The sequence below is a fragment of the Mobula birostris genome, chromosome 3, assembly GCF_030028105.1.
Source record: "Mobula birostris isolate sMobBir1 chromosome 3, sMobBir1.hap1, whole genome shotgun sequence".
In the NCBI taxonomy this organism is placed as follows: Eukaryota; Metazoa; Chordata; class Chondrichthyes; order Myliobatiformes; family Myliobatidae; genus Mobula; species Mobula birostris.
Window position 1 is genome coordinate 178566847 of NC_092372.1, and position 24084 is coordinate 178590930.

Here is a 24084-nt window from a genome sequence, read left to right on the forward strand (position 1 = left end):
TGATACCATCTAATCCAGGCATCATCATGGTAAACCTTTTATACACTTTTTCCAAAGGCCTCAACACCCTTCTTGTAATGGGTGATGAGAATTACACAGGATGCTCTAAATGCAGATTAACCAAAGTTTGATATAGCTGCAGCACATCTTCCTTACTCATAATGAAGGCAAAATGTCATATGCCTTCTTTACCGCCCTATCTGCAGTACTTGTGTGGCCACTTTCAGTGAGCTACAGATGGTGGGGGTGCTGGGGTGGGTGAGAACCCTCTGTATATCATTGCTGTTCAGAGTCCTGTCATTAACGATACTTTCTCCTCACGTTTGATTCCCCAAAATGTAGTACCACACACTTGCTGGGATTAAACTTACCTTGCCATTTCTCCACACATGTCTGTAACTAATTTATATGCTGTCTTGTATGACAAGAAATTTGTCATGTTGCAGCAGCAATACAGTGGAAAGACATAAAATTGCTATAAATTACAATAAATAAATTGTGCAAAACCAAAAAGAATAATGAGGTATTGTCTGTGGGTTAATGGACCACTAGAAATCTGATGACAGAGGGAAATAAGTTGTTCCTAAAATATTGAATGTGGGTTTTCAGCCTCCTATTTGTCTTCCTGATGGTAGTTATGAGAAGAGGTGGTATCCAAGGTGGTGAGGGCCATCAATGATGAATGCTGCCTTCTTGAGGTTTGACCTTTTGAAGATGTCCTTGGTGGTGGGGAGGGTTGTGCAGGTAATGGAGCCGGCTGAGTCTGCAACCATCTACAATCTCTGCTGATCCTGTGCATTGGAGCCTGCGTACCAGGCTGTGATGCATTTAGTCAGAATCCTCTCCACTGTACATTTGTAGAAATTTGTTGAAGTCCATGGTGACATAACAAATCTTCTCAGACTTGCAATGAAGTTTAGCTGCTGGTGTGATTCGTGATTGCATCAATGTATTGGGCCCAGGATAGACCTACTGTGATGTTGAATTCTAGAAGCTTGAAGCTGCTCACCCCTTCTACTGCTGAACCCTCAATGAGGACTGGGGTGTGATCTCCTCACTTTCCCTTCCTGAAGTCCACAATCAATTCATTGGTCATGCAGGCATTGAGTGCAAGGTTGTTGGAACACCACTCAACCAGCTCACAGATTTCGCTCCTGTACTGTTCGTCATTGCGATCTGAGATTCTGCCAGCCACAGTGGTATTATCTAAACATTTTTAATATGTCATTTATATATATCATAAACAACAGAGGCTCCAGCACTGGCTGCTGCAGAACTCGACTAGTTATGGACCTCCAGCCAGAATATCATCCTTCCACCACTATCCTCTGTTTTCTTTCATCAATTATGAATATAAACTACCACATTACTGTAGATCTCATACATCTTAATCTTCTAGATCAGCCTACCATGAGGGACTTTGTCAAATGTCTTACTAAAGTCCACGTAAACAACATCCAGAGCCCAAACCTCATCGATCATAAAATTGTTTCCCAACTTCCTTCTACTTCTGCCTTTATCCATGTTTCCAAGTTATTGTCCTTTCTGCAAGGGAAATGATTTTTTTTTTAACCCTATCTCATTTTCAAATAACTTTACACCCTTCAATCAAATTGCCCAAAAGGATATAATACCAGTCTCTTATTTCTAGAAATATCCTTATAGATGTTGTTTGCATCCTCTGTTGTGTTGAAACATCCTGCCTGTTGTGTGATAACAGAATCATAGTGTTCAAGCTGTGACCTAACTAATACTTTATACAGTAACACACACAAAATGCTGGAGGAACTCAGCAGGCTAGACAGTATCTATGGAAAAGAGTATAGGTGACGTTTTGGGCTGAGACCCTTCATTAGGACTGGAAAAAAAACTCAACTGCCTGGCCTGCTGAGTTCCTTCAGCATTTTGTGTGTAGCTTGGATTTCCAGCATCTGCAGATTTTCTCATGTTTGTCTTTATACTGTAACTTCTCTGGTTTTTAATCTATGCTTTTACTAGTAAAGGCAAGAATCCTTTGTAAGTCCCTGAGCAGGTCTGTAGGATTATAACAAATTATGATGCAGTGGTTTAATTTCCTGTCATCTGAAGAGATTGAATTCTGCATGAACATTTCTAGTATCTTATTTCTGAATTTTCCAGTATGTTGCCTTACTTTCAGTGTTACTATCAGCTTTTTCTTGTGCTGTGGGTGATTTAAATAAGGTGTTGTTTATTGCAAATCCCTTCCTGAATTTTGGATCATATTTTTGCTACCCTAAAAGTTGCAGTTTTGGTAAAACATTTGTTTTATTGACTGTTCATTGTTAAATTTGGTTTTGCAGTGCATTCTGGTGGGATTTGAACTACGTTTTTGTGTTGTTGGTTCTGTATTGCACCATTACACTGTTGTTCTGTATATAGTGCAGTGCTACATACCTGCCATCCTGCCAATTTGTTAATTAATTTCTTTGTGCATTAGGAAACTTGCATGGACTGAATTTTGCCTTCAGTCTTCTAAGTTTATTTGCAGTCCAATAAACCATTCTTGCATTAATTTGTACAACAAATACATTTTCTTTGTATTAGTATTTGCATATTAAACTTAACTTTAATATAGAGACCTACAATGAACTCTTATTTTTCCTGAACCAAGGGTCAGTAGCAATAAATTGCTTGGCATCAACATATCAGAGTATCTGTCCTGGAACTAGCATTTAAAAGTTTGCATACATTTGGCATGTCACCAAAAATTTGACAAACTTCTATATTCAATACTGTGATCCCCTTCAAGCTGATCGCCAAACTTTGCCAGCTTGGCATCAGCTCATCCCTCTGCAATTGGACCTTGGACTTTCTGACTAACAGACCCCAGTCAGTTAAGTTAGACAACCTCTCCTCCTCCAGTCTCGTCCTGAACACCGACGTGCCTCAAGCTGTGTGCTGAACCCTCTTCTGTACTCCCTTTTAACCTATGACTGCTTTCCTGTACATGGTTCCAACTCCATAATCAAGTTCGCAGACGACACCACGGTGGTTGGCCTGATCAGAGGGGATGACGAGATGGCCTACAGGGACGAGGTCCAGCATCTGGCTGCGTGGTGTGCTGACAGCAACCTGGCCCTTAACACCCAGAAGACCAAGGAGATCGTTGTGGACTTCAGGCATGCTAGGAGCCACACTCACGTCCCCATCTACATCAACAGAGCTGTAGTGGAGCGTGTATCAAGCTTCAAATCCCTTGGTGTCCACATTTCCGAGGACCTCACCTGGTCCCTGAAATCCTCCATCCTGATCAAAAAGGCGCAACAGCGCCTTTACTTCCTGCGGAGCATCAAGAAAGCTCACCTCTGTCCCAGGATACTGATGGACTTTTACTGCTGTACCATTGAGAGCATACTCACCAACTGCATCTCAGTGTGGTATGGCAATAGTCCCGTATTGGACCACAAAGCACTCCAGTGTGTGGTGAAAACTGCCTAGCAGATTATCGGCACTCAATTACCCACCATTGAGAACATCTACCACAAATGCTGCCTAGGCAGGGCAAAAAGCATTATCAAGGATGCATCTCACCCTAACCAGCAGGCACAGGGGAAGAGCTTCTTCCCTGAGGCTGTGACCCTGCTGAACCTCACATCACAGCGCTAAGCAGTATTGCACCCATAATTGTACAGTCTCAGTACTTTTATATTTGTGTGCTGTAGCACTTACTTTTTATTTGCAGTTGTTTTGTAAATAACGCTGGTCTTTGCATTTCTGGTCAGATGCTAACTGCATTTCATTGGCTTTATATCTGTACTCAGCACAATGACAATAAAGTTGAATCTAATCTAATCTAAAATAATAGGTGCACAGTGGAGAGCATTCTAACAAGTGGCATCGTGGCCTGGTATGGGACCACCAAAGCCCAGAAATTCAAAAAGCTACAAAAAGTGGTGGGCATAGCTCAGTCCATCATAAGCAAAGCCCTCCCCATCGGGGAATATATATACATGGAGCGCTGCCGCGAATAAAGTAGCATTCATTATCCCACCATCCAGGCCACACCTTCTCTCGCTACTGCCTTCATGCAGGAAGCAGAGAAGCCTTAGGTTCCATGTCACCAGGTTCAGGAACAGTTATTACCCTAAAACTATCAGGCTCCTAAACTAGATTTGATAACTTCAATTATCAACTACTCTGAACTGATTCTATGACCTACTGACTGATTTTCAAAGATTCTTTACAGCTCATGTTTTCAGTATTATTGATTTTTTATTTGCACAGTTTGTCTTTTGCATGTTGATTGTCTTTGTCTGTTCATGTATAGTTTTTGTTAATTCTACAGTATTTTTCCACCCTGCAATTGCCTGCAAGAAAATGAATCTCAAGTTAGTATGTGGTATTAAATTTACTTTGAACTTTCAGCATAGTAGATCTGTTTACTTTGTGACTGGTTGATACTTGCATGGTTGGGGTGACAAATAAACATCAGAATGTGATGAGATTTGCTTTTTTTCTGTCCCTGAGCTCTGCAAATTTATTTTTAAACATTGATTTGATCTGAAAAATAAATAGGGGTGTGAGTACATTCACCCAATCTTAATTGTCTGTTAGTGAATTTTTAATCTGTATCATGGCCCTGTGCAGACATTGTACTCTAGCAAATTTCAAATTCAGAAAGTTTAAAAATAGACTTTTGGGCTTTGGTCATCATGGGCAAACTGCACTTATTATAGGTTCAGCTGCCCTGAGAAGGTTGTTGGAATACTGAACAGAGGCTAGATTGCTGCAATAGTAGTTTGCTAGGCCATGTAGGGGGTAGTTAAGAATCTGGTAGATGCAGGATCGATTGGTCACCTTATTTCCCATATCATAGAAGGGTTTTGACATAGAAGAAAGTCGTTGAGTTGATGATAGCCATACTGGTTTAAAAGACAGCGACCCTATCTAATCCATTTTTCAACATGAGCCCCAGCACATGGCTTTTCAAATGTTTATCTAAGTACTTTATAAATGTGTTTCTGCCTTTGTATCCTTTCAGGCAGTGAGTTCCAAGGTCCTGCTATCATCTGGATTCATTTTCTCTTATTTTTCTACGAATAACTTTAAAATTGTTTCCTTGTGTTCCCTCAGTTAAGGGCTATAGGTTGTTCTTATTAATTGAATTGAATTCACTTTACTTATATCCTTCACATACATGAGGAGTAAAAATCTTTGCATTATGTCTCCATCTAAATGTGCAATTTATAGTAATTTGTAATGCATAGTATGTGCAACAGGACCATCAATATAGCATAGAAATACAATTTTATCAGCGTGAATTAATCAGTCTGATGACCTGGTGGAAGAAGCTGTCCCAGAGCCTGTTGGTCCTGGCTTTAATGTTGTGGTACTATTTCCCGATGGTAGCAACTGGAACAGTTTGTGGTTGGGGTGACTGGGGTTCCCCATGATCCTCTGGGCCCTTTTTACATACCTGTCTCTGTAAATGTCCTGCATAGTGGGAAGTTTACATCTACAGATGAGCTGGGCTGTCCGCACCACTCTCTGCAGAGGCCTGTGATTGAGGGAAGTGCAGTTCTCATACCAGGCAAGATGCTCTCAATTGTGCCCCTGTAGAAAGTCCTTATGATTTGGGGACTCATGCCAAACTTCTTCAACTGTCTGAGGTGAAAGAGGTGCTGTTGTGCTTTTCTCACCATATAGCTGGTATGTACAGACCACGTGAGATCCTCGGTAATGTGTATGCCGAGGAAGTTAAAGCTGTTTACCATTTCAGCTCCAGATTCATTGATGTCAATAAGGGTTAGCCTGTCTCCATTCCTCCTGTAGTCCACAACCGATTCAGTCTAGGCTCATTAAGGTTTTATATTGTTTCCCTTTGACCTTCCCTTTTCCAGAAAAGACAACCCTTACCCATCCAGTCTTTCCTCACTTTCCTAATTTTCTACTCTTTCCAACATCATTCAAGGTCTCTAAAATCTGTCTAGTACATAATACTCAAGCTGTGGCTGTACAAGAATTTTATCCAATTTTAACGTACTCTTATTATTAAGGGCAGCTTCTTACAAGCCTTTTGGGCTACCCTGTCTACCTTTTGTATCATGTATTGACACAAGAAGTGCTCTCAGTTTACCTTCAGAAGTACCACACCTCCAAGCAGACCTCAACCTTGTTATAGGGATTGGAGGCTTGTTGGCTGGAGACAGCGCCTTGTGCTTTGGCTCTTGGTAGGATCACCCATACCAAACAGATCGAAAGGTAGAGTCCAGACTAAGAGTGGTTCATCAATCCTCTAGATTTGGAGGTTCAACTCAGGCTAACAGCCTTGACTGATCAAAAAAGAATTGTTACAGGAACTGCAATAAAGAATCCTATATCTGTATGCCACTGTATGGAAAGACAGAGATACAGGACCTTCATTGCTGCTCTAAACACCAGCGGCGTAAAGAACCATAAGTAAGATATACCACATGGGGAATCTATATCTGCATATTTTGAAATGGAATATTGCTAGCTCAGATTGGCTATTTAGAAGTTTGTTTGGTCACCAAGCTTGGGAAAATGCTTGCAGACGTTTCGGCTTCAATTGAGGAGTCATCAACAGTGCGCAGTTGAGGGTGTTGTCTCCTCAGAATACCCCATCATCTTGCTCTTTTCTTTGGAGGCAATGTCGATGTTAAATGAAGAACCCAAGGACAAAAGGAAAATTCAAAAGCCATCTTTCACTGTTGTGGTGATTCAGTTAAAAAGCGTGTGGGTGGTACTCAAAATCTATCTGCAGAAGCTCTTTCGTTTTTCAGCTTGTCCTTGTTATCAATGTGAAGCATATACTCTGATTTTTTTTTTTAACTCTCTCCTAGAATGCTCTGCTGCAGCTTGTTGATATCCTTGATTTTGTAACAGAAGTTTTGTATGTAATTGCAGAAATATCTGTTCTTAACCTGGGGTCCACGGACCTCTCGGTTAATTGTAGGGGTCCTTGGTCAATTGTAGGGAACACTTGCCTTAAAACTATTGCTTACTCAACATTTCTTCACCTTCTGTAAATGACTGAGCCATGAGTGGTGTCGTGGCCTTGGCTCTGGCCGCATTCACCAGAGGATCCCATTTTCACGCATTGGGATTCAGAATTGAATACTCTTTAGAGAGAAAGATGACCTCAGTCTGATCTACTCGCTTGCACATTTTTTTTTGCCTGGTAACCTCCTAAATGAGAGCATTAAATCTTTAATGAGAACAATAAATGAGAGGAAACTTAAATTCCTGGGCCATGTCATCAGAAAGGGAGAAATTGAATGCCTTACATTACGAGGCTGTATGCCTGGGAAACACGGAAGAAGAAGGCATAGAAGAAAATATATAGACACTGTGAAAGAACTAACAGATCTAATTGTGCGAGATATCATTGACGTTGCGAGGGATTGTTCGATGGGGAGAGCCATGATCGCCCAAGCGTGTAACGTGCAAGGCACATGAGCAAGTAGAAGAACCTCCTAAAGTATAACACCAAGCCCCAGATGCTGCATAGTGTCAGCTGTTTAAAACCTAGAGCATATACTTTAATAGTTGACAAAACGTGATCCTGGGGTTTCTGTCTCATGAGGTTCAAGGATAAAAGAAGGCTTTACATACGTGCTTACTACTGTGGAAAATAGTGAATTAAAACGGTATTTTTTTTTTAGGCAAGTTAAAGACTGAATAGCAAGAACACAAAAAAAATCTGTAAATTTATTAAATAGTGAAAGGTTTTTCTATATGGAATATTGATAATCTGCAAAGTAAAATAATGGATGGAGCTTATTGGATGAGCAAGTGTCTGATAAAAAGGAAGAGATGGTGAATTTCTGAGCTAAAATCCCAGTTCTGCCACTTAATTGTTTTTTAAAAAAGGCTAAAAATTAGTACTACTTTGCTTCAAATTTTATTTTGTGTTTAGAACAAGACTGGAATTAACCTCTGCTTAATAGGATGCTTTTTGTGGTCATTATTAAAGAAATATCTGATGTATTATATGTTGATGTTAAGGGATCCTTAGTTAATTGCATGAATAATATATCAGATAGTTCTTAATTTGTTATCTGGTTAATCCTCATCAGATACTTCAAGAACAGAAATGGTGTAGGAAGAATGTGATTTTTCTTGAAAATGAAACCTCGCACTAACAGATTACTATCACATGGTAAGTAGTATATTCTTGGCTGGGTATCATAATCTTTCAAATGTGCAATATTTTGATATTGTATTTTTGGGAAGCTAGCTAAGTGGAAAGGAAACATTGTGGCAGTGCTATTAATAACACACAACCGTCCTGAATGTGTCTTAATGTAAAGTCTTTCATTTAGCAGTTCACAAAGATATAAAGTTAAAATCCATGTATAGGCAAATCCATGACACTGATTCACACTAAACAGCATTTAATTAAATATAGACAATCTCCATCCATCAGTCTCAGCCTGAAACATCAACTGTATATCATCTAACAACTGCAGCATACTCATCCAGGTTCGAAGATGAATCCCTGAATACAGTCCAGTCCACCAATTCAAAATAGTCCTGTTGGCACCCTTATGCTTCCCTTGTCCATACCTTCTGGGTCCTCACTGCTGGTGCTGCTGTCTTCATTCTCTGCCTATACTCAGGGAGTAGAAGTATAGCTAGCTGATCAGACTTCCTGAAGTGAGGGTGTGGAATAGCACCTGGACAACACAAACACCTATGTCAGGATGCTGTTCATCGACTGCTGAGCATTTAATACCGTCATTTCCACAATCCTGATTGAGAAGTTGCAGAACCTGGGCCTCTGTACTTCCCTCTGCAATTGGATTCTCGACTTCCTAACCGGAAGACTACAGTCTGTACGGATTGGTGATAACATATCCTCCTCGCTGACGATTAACACTGGCGCTGCTGTACTCTCTATATACACATGACTGTGTGGCTAGGCATAGCTCAAATACCATCTATAAATTTGCTGATAAAACCATTGTTGGTAGAATCTCAGATGGTGATGAGAGGATGTACAGGAGTGAGATATGCCAACTAGTGGAATGGTGCTGCAGCAACAACCTGGCACTCAATGTCAGTAAGACGCAAGAGCTGATTGTGGACTTCAGGAAGGATAAGATGAAGGAATACATACCAATCCTCATAGAGGGATCAGAAGTGGAGAGAGTGAGCAGCTTTAAGTTCCTGGGTGTCAAGATCTCTGAGGATCTAACCTGGTCCCAACATATCAACGTAGTTATAAAGAAGGCAAGACAGTGGCTATATTTTATTAGGAAGAGATTTGACATGTCAACAAATGCACTCAAAAACCTCTATAGTTGTACCGTGGAGAGCATTCTGACAGGCTGCATCACTGTCTGGTATGGAGAGGCTACTGCACAGGACCGAAAGAAGCTGCAGAAGGTTGTAAATCTAGTCAGCTCCATCTTGGGTACTAGCCTACAAAGCACCCAGGACATCTTTAGGGAGTGGGGTCTCAGAAAGGCAGCGTCAATTATTAAAGACCTCCAGCACCCAGGGCATGCCCTTTTCTAACTGTTACCATCAAGTTGGAGATACAGAACCCTGAAGGCACACACTCAGTGATTCAGGAACAGCTTCTTCCCCTCTGCCATCCGATTCCTAAATGGACATTGAATCTTTGGGCACTACCTCACTTTTTTTTAAATATCATTTCTGTTTTTGCACATTTAAAAAAATCTATTCAATATACATAATTGATTTACTTGTTTATTTATTTATTTTATTTATCTTCTTCTCTGCTAGATTATGTATTGCATTGAACTGCTGCTAAGTTAACAAATTTCACGTCACATGCCAATGATAATAAACCTAATTCTGATTTGCCCGACCTGCTGAGTTCCTTGAGCGTTTATTTAATGTGTTGTGAGACACTTATTGATTTTTATTTAGAGAGGCCCTTTCAGCCCTTTGAGCACGGTACAGGGAACTTCTGGCCCAATGATCCCATGCCACCCAATTGCACCCATGTGACTAATTAACCTACTAACCCATATGGCTTTGGAATGTGGATGGAAACCGGAGCACCCCGGGGAAACCCTCATAGTTATGGGAAGTATGTACAAACTCGTTAAAGACATCAGTAGAATTGAACCCGGGTCGCTGGTGTTGTAATAGCATTACACTAACTGCTATGATACGAGGCCATCACCTTAGCTGTCAAATTTTGATATAGTTGTTAATAAAATTGTAATAAGATGATTAATTATGGCCTGTGGGAAGCTAACTTCATTGATTGATTTGTTTATCGGCAAGTTTACTCATTTTCAACTCAGAATGGTACCCTAACATTCTAGTCTGAATGTTGTCCATGTAAAAATGGTTTCAAAGATTCTTAGGAGAAATCACTGTCTTCCTTTATCAAAACATCAGTAATAAACTGGCTTCTCTCAAATGCTTATTCAAATGTAAACATTACCGGAAGGGAGACAGGATTGATTTGCATTTGGATAGTCAACAAATAATAAATGGGTGGCACGGTAGTGTAGCAATTAGCGCAGTTGTTGTACATTGCGAGTTGTAAGATTGTGCTTTGGTTCCTGTTGCTGGTCTGTAAGGAGTTTGTATATTTTCCCCGTGACTACATGTGTTTCCTCCAGGTGTTTCGGTTTCCTCCCACACTCTAAAGACATTCAGTTAAGAGTTAGTGAGTTATAGGCATGCTCTGTTAGTGCCAGAAGCATGGTGGCACTTGTGGACTGCTCAGCAGTCTTGGCTGATTTGACTTAATGTGAATGATGCATCTTGCCATATGTTTTGATGTATATGTGACAAATAAAGCTAATTTCTCATCTCTGTCAGTTTGCAACTATGTTTTTCTATAATATTCTATGATCTTCCTTGATCATGAATTCTATATAATCATGTTGCATTGGGAATAAGATGATTTTCAGGGATAGGATTTAGTCACATTTTAGGACAGTCAGCACATCTGTGTGGGGATGGTTATGTCTTACAAACTGGAGACTTTTGAAGAGATGACAAAGATGATTGGTGAGGGTAGGGCAGTAGCTATTGACTCTGTGGATTTTAGTGATGTATTTGACAAGGACCCTCATAGTGGGCTAATCCGGAAGATTAGGATAAATGGGATTCATGGTGACTATCCCTAGTAAACAATGCAGTAGGAATTATAATTTCTAAAAAGACTAAACTAAGATTATTATCCCTACTCAGCATTTGCGTATCCAAATGCAAATAAATCCTGTCTGTCTTCCAGTATATATGAATGAACATTTGGGATTCTGGCAGTATAGACTTGCCAGTTGTTGCAGGATTCCAGACATCTGCCAGATGGGAATTAGGTTTGTGGTTGCATTTTTAGTGTACAAACTCTTTGGGCTGCAAACAGTTTAAAGGAATGGAACCTTGATATAACTGGGGATAACCTAGAGCTTAACTAATCCTACACCCATCTAAAATTCCCAAAATGTCCACTACTCTAATTCCTGCTGAATATTAAGGAGGGCTTGTAGTATAATCACATCAAAGATATCATTCATTTCTCATTTCTAAGTTCAATCCAAATCATGCTAATGTTCCCCAAGAACATCCTCGCTCGGTACTAGTTGACCTAATAATCATGTGTTCCTGGGAGAGTTGCAGTTTTCTTGCACTGTGCAGAAGAAAAGTGAATAACTGACTTCCTTCTGGTTTTAAAATTATTCCTCCTTTTTGGTTGCTTCAGCAGAGGAAATAATTTCTTAATATCTACTTTTAGAAATCTTTTAGAATTTTAAATATCTCAATCCGATTAATGCCCTCATAGTTAATTTATCACACATGGGCTTCAATGAGGACTATGTAACTAAAGCAGACATTCACTTCTTTGTTCTTGCACCTCTCGCCCAATTCAAGATAAAAAAAGGCAATTGAAAATTTGAACTGTGATTGCCATTCTTTTTCTGTCTGCCAACTATTAATAAATTTACTTAGACTCCAAAATTCCTTTGGTTCTCTACTGTACCGGAATACTGAGATGCATTATATATTGTTTTTGTATGTCTTGTTGGTGGGCGGGGTGTAGATAAGTTAAAGGTTTGTCAGTAATCTTTGAAACCATTAAAATTTATTTTCACTTATGAAAAACTATATTCTCTCTCTTATTTTTAAGTTATTGTTCTCCATTCATTAATACATGAAACCATGGCAAATTAACTTTTTCTCCGTTTCTTCTGAGATTTTCAGAAACGTGCTCTGAAAAATACAAACTTCTTCGGCTATATGAAATCTTTCCTGAAATAATAAGCTGTCTTGTTTGGAACCAGTGTTGGGATTCACAGCACGGGTGTATATCTTGTTACAGTTTACTGTTAATGTATTTTTTAAATTGCTATTTATATTAAATAGCAATTATAATGTAATTAATTATATATTATATAATTTGTTATATATTATCGCAGCACATGGAATATCAGGAAGAAGTAAAGGAACACTAAAAGTATTACAGCGAGGCGGTAATAAAGTAGTGGACATCAAGGTGAAGCCTTTTACTGGAAAAATTTTTTACCTTGACCTGCCTTCTAATAAGCATACAGAGAACTTAGAAAGGGATTTACAAGATCTAGGAGGGGTAAGTTCATAATTTCAAAAATAATTACTTTTATAGAATTGATTGCAATCTTTAACACCCTTACCTATAAATACTACCTCTTAGCTTGTTCTGTAAATTATAATGTTACTTTTCTATTAGTAAGCAATGTAATTTGAGTTTTTTTTTGAATAAAGCAACAAGGTTTTGTTCATGGCATGCAGTAGAGGTTAAATTAGTGTGATTTTTAGAAAATAATTCCCGTTGTATTGTTTGTTCATGTTGGCTATACACTTATGATATTTTGTGTTGAAATCAGTCTGATTCCAGGGCTAATGCCGAAGTGTAATTGGTATTCATTCTGCTAAATTTGAAGTGCCTTTTTTTCTGGCATTTTTGATAGCTGTTTACATGAGGCCTTGACCAACATCTGTTTTTAACTGAAAACAAGAACTTCAGATTTTGGAAATCTGAAATAAAAAACCAGAAAATGTGGGGATTACTCAACACCACACACAAAATACTGGAGGAACTGAGCAGGCCAGGCAGCATCTATGGAAAAGAGTACAGTGGATGTTTCGGCCGCGACTCTTCAGTAGGACTGGAGATAAAAGATGAGGAGTCAGAACAAAAGGATTGGGGGGAGGTGAAGGAAGAAACACAAGGTGATAGGTGAAACTGGGAGGGGGGAAGTAGAGATGAAGAGCTGGGAAGTTGATTGGTGAAAGAGTTACAGGGTTGGAGAAGGAGGAATCTAATAGAAGAGGACAGAAGGCCATGGAAGAAATAAAAAGGGGCAGGAGCACTAGGGAGGCGATAGGCAGGCTAAGAGAAGAGGTGAGAGAGGGGAATGGAGAACAGAGAAGTGAGGTGGGGGTGAGATATTACCAGAAGTTCAAGAAATTGATATTTATGCCATCAGGTTGGAGGCTACCCAGACGGATTGAGGCTATACTACAACCTGAGTGTAGCCTCATTGCAACAGTAGAGGAGGCCATGGATGGACATGTTGGGATGGGAATGGAAAGTGGAATTAAAATGGGAGGCCACTGGGAAAGCCCTCTTTTTCTGGTGGACGGGACATAGGTGCTTGGGGAAGCGGTCTCCCAATTCACATCAGGTCTTACAGGAGGCCACTCCGGGAGCACTGGATGCAATAGATGGCTCCAACAGACTCACAGGTGAAATGTCGCCTCACCTGGAAGGGCTGTTTAGGGCCCTGAATGGTAGTGAGGGAGGAGGTGTAGGGGTAGTTGGAGCACTTGTTCTGCTTGCAAAGAGAAGTGCCAGGAGGGAGATCAGTGGGGAAATATGAATGGACAAGAGAGTCACGTAGGGAGTGATCCCTGCGGAGAGCATAAAATGGGGGGCTGGGGAAAGATATGCTTGGTGGTGGATCCATTTGGAGGTGGCGATTATGTTCTGGATGCAGAGGCTGGTGGGGTGGTAGGTGACGACAAGAGGCACCCTATCCCTGGTGGGGTTGTGGGAGGATGGGGTGAGGACAGGCATGTGGAAAATTCTCAACAAGTCAGGCAGTATCTGTGCACTTAACATTTCAGATTAATGATCTTTCATTGGAACCAGGAGATATTAAAAATCAATATGTTGTAGTTGGCAGATTTGGAAATGTGGAGAGAACAAGACTCTTTGCCATATAGGTCTTTGATAAGGACAATAATGAACCAGTGATGAGAGCCTTAACATTGGGTGGAGGAACTGTGCTGAAACTGAACATACATTACAGGCGTGTGCTTTGTAATGTCACTGTATGCCGAGCAACAATGCCAGGTGGCATACCTGAGGGGCTATGCCGACCAGCTGGCGGAAGTTCTGACTGGTATTTACAACCTCTTGTCGCCCCAGGCTACGGTTCTGGCATGCTTCAAAGAGCAACCGTCATACCAATCTCTAAGATGTCAGTGGCAATGTGTCTTAATGACTACAGACAGGTGGCACTCATTCCCATAGTTGCCAAGTGCTTGGAAAGATTGGTCATGTCCCACATCATGGACATAATCCTGTCTATCTTGGACCAGCACCATTTTGCCTATAAGGCGAATCGATCAACTGAAGCCGCCATTTCTATCACCCTTCATGCTGTCTTGAATTGGAATACCTGCACAAAGACACCTATGTTAGGATGCGTTTCATTGATAACAGCTCGGCTTTTGACACTGTGCTACCAAACATGCTGACTGTCGAGCTCCACATTCTAGGTCTTGGCACATCAACCCGCGGTTGGATCTTGGACCTCCACACGAATCATACCCAGATGATGAAACTAGGCAAGTGCACATCAACCTGCACACCCCACCCCCAACTCTGAACACCGATGCCCGCAGGGCTGTGTGCTGAGCCCACTTTTCTACTCTCTCTTCACCTATGACTGCACTCATGCTCATTCTACAAACTCAATCATCAAATTTACACACAACACAACTGTGATTAGCCTAATCACAAACAATTATTAATCTGCACATAGGAGGTGCTGAAACTGTCTAATTGGTACAGGAACCACAACCTATCACTCAACATCAAGAAGACAAAAGAAATTATAATTGACTTCAGGAAGAGGAGAGGTGCTGAACAACCCCCACTATTTTTAAATGATGAGGTAGTGGAAAGGGTCTCCAGTTTCAAGTTTTTGGGGATGAACATCACCGAGGAGCTCTCTTGGTCTGTCAACACAACCTCAATAGTACAAAAGGAACAACAGTGATTCTACTACCTGAGGTGCTTAAGGAGAGCTAAACTGCCCCAAAAATTGCTGGCCAAGTTTTATCGATGTGCGAGAGTGAGCATACTGACATATGGATTGACAATGTGATACTCTAGCTGCAGTACGACAGATTATAAAGCAGTCCAACGGATGATTAGGATGGCTCAGAATGTCACTGGGACTCAACTACTGGACCTGCAGACACCTACAATTCTCGATGCTTATGACACGCTCGTAACATCATTAAAGACCCATCCCATCCCAAATGGCTTCTACAATGTTGCAGAAGCATCTTAGCCAAGACAGCAAGACTGAAAACCAGCTTCTTCCTGAGGACTGTTTTGCAGCTGAATAATGCTGTCCTCTGTCTTGCCAATGGCCTTTGAGTGTTATGGTGCTTATAAATATTACAATTAGGCTGTACCATATGCATTGTAAATAACCATTTTGCACAGACTGGAGTAGCACATCAATCTCGTCTGGAGAAATGATAATAAAGTTCTGTTCTATTCTGAACAGACTGTATTATGAATAAGGAACAGCTGGCAGCAAAACAGTTACAAAAGAAACTAATAAAGAAAGCTATCCTAGATACTCTTTCCTTCACACCCACTACAAATCTTTAGCAATATTGTACCTAGCAATGTAATTAGCCATGTTGCATTGAAAAGTTTTTTTTCTCTCTCTCATTTTCTCATCCCTGATCTTCCTTTGATCTGAATGTTAAAAAATTATTTGATTCATTGTCATAGTCCATGGTTGGCAACTACATCATAACTGTAGTAGTCCATGTGGGATAATCAGTGTTAATTTGATTTCCGCGGTTCAGTGGTGCAATGTACCAAAGCTGTAAAAATCAGTCCTGCCAAAATGTTTTGCATTTTTAGATATTATCTTGTGAGATGATTCAGATTTTTTTAAAAGCAAATATCTACAAACCATAATGTAAATTTCAAAATGTCGGAGTATTCTTCAGTAATGCGGCATTTTTTGGTTTGAAGATAGAAACCATACATTCTTTATAAAATAAACTATATGGAATTAAACAGTATACTTTTGTGCATTTTAATTTTAATAGGGCTTTTCTAATGCCTTGTTCTCTTGTTTTATTTTAATACAGACAATTGAGAAGTTTCTTAGCAAAGATATTAATTACATCATTTCTAATAGAAGTGAGGCCAAATTTGCCCAAACTCCAGGCAAAAACTCTCCAGTCCCAAGCCCAGATTCAGTTCAGAACACTGTTAACACGTCTCCTCATCCAAGCAGTCGGCGAGAAAGCTATGAAGGAAGTTCTCATAGAACATTGGAAACGGTATGTACAGGTTATAGGTCCTCAAATTGAGTAAATGTACTAGTTTTAATGAAATGTTTGCTCAGGCAAAATTTAAAGAATTATGTACAGGTCGACATTCACTAATCCAACTACCTGTAATCCAGTTTCTGTGATAATCCGGCACTGACTATACTTAATGTGATCCCTCTGTAATTTGGCACTCCTCAGATCCCAATGGTGCCGGATTAGTGAAGGTTAGCTATTGCTTAATGTGATCCTTCTGTAATTTGGCATTTTCACTAATCCGACACTCCTCAGGTCCCAATGGTGCCAGGTTAGTGAAGGTGGACCTGTATCACAAATTGGTTATTTTAGGAAGCAATATTTAAAGTGTATTTCTAATTTAATACAATTTATTTGTGGTAAATCAATTACAAGTATAAAAGGATAAGATTAGTACATAGCCTGGAGTATTAGAATAGAATTATCTACAAGTTCGCAAGCTCAGATTTTGCAGTGTTGTGTATCTCAGCATAATTATAAAATTTTTATTTCTATTTTCAGATCTCACTATAACTTTCCATCTCTCTACCTCTAGGATTTATTCTGCTAAATCCTACAGTGCTCTGATCATTTGATCACTCATGGATTAAATCACTACATTGTTGATAATGGTTTCAAGATGACCAATCTACTGAACACCTGCCCTAATAACACCTTGCATTGTTCAGTCTCAAACTTTATTGGTCATTATTCCTGCAAAGAGCTTTGAGACCCTACACCATCTTCAGTTAGGTCACAATCTTCAATGCAAGTCATTTCTCTCATTGCTTTCTGTATGATTTCCAATGATTTAAAATTTTACATTTTTTATGATTATTGTCTCCATCTAAAGAGCTCACAGGTGCCAATTTTTACCCTAATTCCTTCAATCTGCTGGTTGTCAATATCATTCTTTTCACAGATTCGGCTCACCTCAGTATGTCCTGACACCCTTTCTTTTTATGTCTCTTTTATCTTCCAACCTCTTTTCCTTGTAGTGCAAAATGACAATGGATCCACAAAAAAAACTAGTTGCTTTTTATTTTAATAAATTGAAAAGCTGTTCTGTATCAATGATTCATGTTGAATTAGTCTGAATTTAACTAACTTATTGGTAATATTTTGAAATCTAATTGTCAGATTTTAGAATTATTTGCTATTGAAGTCATTCTTATTGGCTCATCAAAAAATTAGAGATCTATACCTTAAAATTGTTTTTGTTTAATTTGACAGATTAGCAGAGGAAAAAGCTTAGTAAAAAAAGTTATTAAGGAACAGGTAAGTGCTCAATTAAGAAGACACATGCATGGCTTTCTAAATTTAATTTAAATTCCAGAAAGGATAGAATTCAAAAGTAAATGTTAAAGCAAGAGGTAAGTTTTAAGAGTGGCATTTCCGATTTATTTCAATGAGACACCTATTGAATGTTAGTTAATAATCTACAATTGCTTTTGTTAAATCTGCTTTTCAAATTCAGTTTTCTTTCACAATCTGAGGGGGTGATGTGCAGCCTAGTAAGAAAATCAGTTTGTTTATGGAGGATGTGATATAACAGGCAAGAAATTGGCTAGAAATCACAAATTTTATATGCATGCAAATGTTGAGCACAATATCTCAAGTTGGAAGATAAAATTGGTTCAGAAAGGCCACAAAAACCTGTAAACCAAAGAACAGTGTTGTTTTGCATATCTATGAACTATGAACCAAGCACAGGCTGTAAAATTATTGCGAATGAGATTTGCCCATAAGATGTAATGGTTAGCATGATAACTGGGAAAGGATAGTTGAAATGTTCACTTACTGTTGAAGATTCATGTAATGAGTCAAATCTTGTTAATGTTGATGGAATTGAACAGAATCAAGGGTGTTTAAAAAGGCTGATTAGTTCATGTTTTCTGAGCATGTGCTTTTACATATGGAAATATCACTGACAGATTTGGAAAGAGATTTTGCTAATTGCTCCACTGCTGAGCTTCCCATGAAAAAAATATTTAGTAGTATACCCTAGTCTTTTTGCTGGAGAATTATTTCTTGGGTTTTTTTGCACCAGTTTAAGATTTTAGTAGGGATTGTGGAAGGGCAGATTTAGAGGCAAAGAGGAAGTAAATTGTCTAAAATATTTCTGCTTAGTTTAATGTTTTTAATCCTGTTTAATGTTTTAACATAAGCTTCAGCTCTTAAGTTTATTTTGTAAAATTCTATTCCAATTGCCATTACAACTTTAACACTTTAAAAAGCATAGAGTAGGACTGACTGCTGCTGGAAGCCCAACCGCCATGTACAGTACCCTGATGAATTTTAGAATGCTTTGGGCTAGCAAGTTATGCCATCTGCATCTAGGGGAAAACATGAAGGAATGACACAGATGGCAATACTTGTTGAATCAGCTTTGACTTGATGGGCCAAATAGGCATAAAGGAATATGAGAAGTGAAGGTAGAGGCAATTATATATGGTGATTATGGGTAAACACGAAGGATGCTATAACTACTAACCTTGAAACTGACTTTAAGGCAACTAGGTAACAAATATTGACCTGTGACTGAGATAAATTATTATTAAACATATATTTTAAATGATGAGGGCATTACTTACACATGTAACTAGAGTCATAGAGAAATACAGCACAGAAACAGGCCCTTTAGCCCACCTAATCCATGCCAAAACTACTTAAACTGCCTACTTCCATTGACCTGCACTGGGACCACAGCCCTCTATACCCCTACCATCCATGTACCTATCCAAACTCCCTTAAACATTGAAATTGAGCTTGCATGCACCACTTGTGCTAGCAGCTCATTTCACACCCTCACGACCCTCTGAGTGAAGAAGTTTCCCCTCACGTTCCCCTAAAAGTTTTCACCTTTCACCCTTAACCCATGACCTCTGGCTGTAGTCCCACCCAGTCTCGTGGAAAAGGCCTGCTTTCATTAACCCTATCTATACCTCTCATAATTTTGTATACCTCTATCAAATCTCCTCTCGGTCTTCTACGTTCTAAAGAATAGAGTCCTAACCTATTCAATTTTTCCTTACAACTCAAGTCCTTCAGACCCGGCAACATCCTTGTAAATTTTCCCTGTACTCTTTCAAACTTATTTACATCTTTCCTGTAGGTAGGTGACCAAAACAGCATACAATACTCCACATTAGGCCTCACCAACGTCTTATACAACTTCAACATAACATCACATCTCCTGTGCTCATTACATTGATTAATTAAAGCCAATGTGCTTAAAGCTTTCTTTACGACCCTATCTAATTATGATGACAATTTCAACAAATTATGGACTTTTGTTCCTAGATCCCTTTGTTTTACCATGCTCCTCAGTGCTCTACCGTTCATTATGTAAGACCTGTCCTGGTTGGTCCTACCAAAGTGCAGAACCTCGCATTTGTCTGCACTAAATTCCATCTGCCATTTTTCAGTCCATTTTTCCAGCTGATGCAGATCCCTCTGCAAGCCAGGATAGCCTTCCTCGCTGTCCACTGCACCCCCAATCTAGTTGTCATCTGCAAATTTGCTGATCCCGTTGACCACATTACCATCTAGATCATTGATGTAGGTGACAAACACCAAAGGACCCAGCACCGATCCCTGCAGCACACCACTAGTCACAGGCCTCCAGTCAGAGATGCCACCATCTACTACCATTCTCTGGTTTCTCCAACAAAGCAAGTCTCTAATCCAATTATTACGTCATTTTAAATGCCAAGTAAGTGAATCTTTTTGACCAACCTCCCATGCGGGACCTTGTCAAGAGCCTTGCTAGGGTCCATGTAGACAATATCCACTGCCTTGTCTTCATCCGCTTTTCTGGTAACTTCCTTGAAAAACTCTAAGCTTGGTTAGACATGACCTACCACACATGAAGCCATGCTGACTGTCCTTAATCAGTCCATGTCTATCCAAATACTTATGTTGTATATCTGGTTCCTTAGAATACCTTTCAATAACTTTCCCACAAATGATGTCAGACTCACCGACCTATCATTTCCTTGTTTATGTTTAGAGCCTTTTTTTTTAAAACAGTAGACCAATATTGGTTATCTTCCAATTTCTGCATTTGCCTCCCATAGGATCCAAGGGAACACCTTGTCAGGCCCTGTGGATTTATCCACCCTGATTTGCCTCAGAATAGCAAACACCTCTGTAATCTGTACAGGGTTCATGATGCTTTGCCTCATTTCTATTGACTCTGTTTCCATCTCTTGAGTAAATACAATTGCAAAGAATGCATTTAAGATCTCCCTCATCTGGTTTGGCTTCATGCATGGGTTACCATTCTGGTCTTTCAGAGAACCAACTTTGTTCCTTGCAATCCTTTTGCTCTTAACATATCTGTTTAGAGCAAAGTCTGTTAATATCTGTTTATTGTCGCTGGAGATTTTAACCACATGAACCTTAAGTCAATGCTCCCCAGATTCCATCAGAACGTGGATTTTGCAACGAGAGGGGAGAACGTGTTGGACCTTGTTTACACAAACATTCCCGATACGTATCGGGCGGAGCCCTGCCCCCACCTTAGTTACTCAGACCACATCTCTGTTATGCTAATCCCAGCATACTGACCGCTCGTCAGGAGCTCCAGACCAGTTCAGAAGCAGGTAAAAACCTGGCCAGCAGGAGCCATCTCTGCTCTTCAAGACTGCTTTGAGCACACTGACTGGCACATGTTCAAGGAGGCTACAACCGATGGCGACTCTACCAACTTAGAGGAGTACACGGCATCAGTGACTAACTACATCAACAAGTGCATCGATGACGTCACTGTGGCCAAGGCCATCACTACACGTGCTAACCAGAAGCCATGGATGACTGCAGAGGTGGGTGCGCTGCTGAGGACCTGTGACTCCGCCTTCAGAGCAAGCGACAAGGCAGCCCTAACAACAGCGAGGGCCAAACAATTCCAGGCCATCAGAGAGGCAAAGCGTGCACACGCCCACCGAATCCACAGCGACTTCCAGGACAGCGGCGACACGCGGCGCATGTGGAAGGGCATTCAGGACATCACCAATTACAAGACAACAGCACCTGCCTGTGCTGGTCATGCCTCCCTCTACGCTTAACTTCTATGCTCGTTTTGAGGTGGCGGTGAGGAAGACCACCCTTCCTCCAAACAACCAGGTGCTGTGTCTTACCGTGGCAGATGTGAGGAGAACCCTGTGCAGGGTCAACCCAGGGAAGGCTGCTGGACCAGAGAATACTGCTGGCAGAGTGCTTAGCATGTGCAGACCAGCTAGCAGAGATTCTCACTGACACCTTCAACATCTCTCTGAGCAGCGCCATTGTTCCTACGTGCTTCAAGGCCGCCACCATTGTCCCCGTGCCGAAGAAGTCTTCAGTGTCCTGCCTCAGCGACTACTGTCCCGTTGCACTCACATCCATCATCATGAAGTGTTTCGAGAGGCTCGTTATGAGGCACATCAAGACTCTGCTACCCCCTTCACTGGACCCCCTGCAGTTTGCGTACTGTCCTAACCGTTCAACAGACGATGCCATCGCCACCACCCTCCACCTGGCCCTAACCCACCTGGACAAAAAGACACGTACGTTCGAATGCTGTTCATAGACTTAAGGCAACACACATCAAAGTTGCTAGTGAACGCAGCAGGCCAGGCAGCATCTCTAGGAAGAGGTACAGTTGACGTTTCGGGCCAAGACCCTTCGTCAGGACTAACTGAAGGAAGAGCTAGTAAGAGATTTGAAAGTGGGAGGGGGAGGGGAAGATCCAAAATGATAGGAGAAGACAGGAGGGTGAGGAATGGAGCTAAGAGCTGGACAAGGTGATTGGCAAAAGGGATATGAGAGGATTATGGGACAGGAGGCCCAGGGAGAAGGAAAAGGGGGAGGGGGGGGAAAACCCAGAGGATGGGCAAGGGGTATAGTCAGAGGGACAGAGGGAGAAAAAGGAGAGAAAGAGAGAAAGAATGTGTTTATATAAATAAATAATGGATGGGGTACGATGGGGAGGTGGGGCATTAGCGGAAGTTTGAGCAGTCAATGTTCATGCCATCAGGTTGGAGGCTTCAGTTCAGCATTCAACACAATCATTCCTAAGAAACTGATTGGAAAGCTGAGCCTTCTGGGCCTGAACATCTCCCTCTGCAACTGGATCTTAGACTTCCTGACTGGGAGACCTCAGTCAGTCTGGATTGGAAGCAGCATCTCCAGCACCATCACACTGAGCGCGGGGTCCCCCGGGGCTGTATGCTCAGTCCACTGCTGTTCACTCTGCTGACCCATGACTGTGCTGCAACACACAGCTTGAACCACATCATCAAGTTCGCCGATGACACGACCGTGGTGGGTCTCATCAGCAAGAACTATGAGTCGGCATACAGAGAGGAGCAGCAGCTAACGGATTGGTGCAGAGCCAACAACCTGTCTCTGAATGTGAACGAAACAAAAGAGATGGTTGTTGACTTCAGGAGGACACGGAACGACCACTCTCCGCTGAACATCGACAACTCCTCCGTAGAGATCGTTAAGAGCACCAAATTTCTTGGTGTTCGCCTGGTGGAGAATCTCACCTGGTCCCTCAACACCAGCTCCATAGCAAAGAAAGCCCAGCAGCGTCTCTACTTTCTACGAAGGCTGAGAAAAGTCCATCTCCCACCTCCCCCATCCTCATTGCATTCTACAGAGATTGAATTGAGAGCATCCTGAGCGGCTGCATCACTGCCTGGTTTGGAAATTGCACCATCTTGGATCACAAGACCTGCAGCGGATAATGACGTCAGCTGAGAAGATCATTGGGGTCTCTCTTCCCGCCATTAGAGACATTTACACCACACGCTGCATCTGTAAAGCAAACAGCATTATGAAGGACCCCACGCACCCCTCATACAAACCCTTCTCCCTCCTGCCATCTGGCAAAAGGCACTGAAGTATTTGGGCTCTCATGACCAGACTATGTAACAGTTTCTTCCCCCAAGCCATCAGACTCCTCAATACCCAGAGCCTGGACTGACACCAACCTATTGCCCTCTACTGTGCATATTGTCTTGTTTTTTATTTATTGTAATACCTGCACTGTTTTGTGCACTTTTTGCAGTCCAGGGTAGGTCTGTAGTCTAATGTAGTTTTGTGTTGTTTTGCGTAGTTCAGTGTAGTTTTTGTATTGTTCATGTAGCACCATGGTCCTGAAAAACGTTGTCTTGTTTTTATTGTGTACTGTACCAGGAGTTATGGTCGAAGTGACAATAAAAAGTGATGACTTGATCTGTAGAATCCTTTAGGATTCTCCTCCACCTTGTCTGCTAGAGCAACTTCTTTTAGCCCTCCTGATTTTTTTGTTAACTGTTTTCTTGCATTTCTTAAACTCCATAAGCACCTGCTGAACAGATCCTGACCCGGATATGGGCTGTACCCTCCAAATATCCAGACCTGCATCTTGGTTTTTTTTTTTTACACTACCTTACATTTTTCTATTTTCTATTTATGATTTATAATTTAAAGTTTTAATATTTACTATCGATTTGTAATCCAGGGAGCGGGAAGCGCAGAATCAAGTATCGCTAT

At 40.8% G+C, this 24084-nt stretch overlaps 1 protein-coding gene across 4 annotated transcripts in view; it reads left to right on the top strand.

Moving 5' to 3' along the window:
• The window catches only part of LOC140195451 (protein DBF4 homolog A-like), a 70706-nt gene that overhangs the window by 3085 nt on the left and 43537 nt on the right, over positions 1 to 24084 (top strand). For all 4 annotated transcript variants that reach the window (XM_072253759.1, XM_072253758.1, XM_072253756.1 and 1 more), the window contains exons 2-5: positions 8061 to 8143; positions 12393 to 12562; positions 16363 to 16557; positions 17794 to 17838. In XM_072253759.1, coding sequence (XP_072109860.1) covers positions 8110 to 8143; positions 12393 to 12562; positions 16363 to 16557; positions 17794 to 17838 — 444 coding nt within the window. In that variant the 5' untranslated portion in view covers positions 8061 to 8109. The remainder of the gene's footprint in view (positions 1 to 8060; positions 8144 to 12392; positions 12563 to 16362; positions 16558 to 17793; positions 17839 to 24084) is intronic.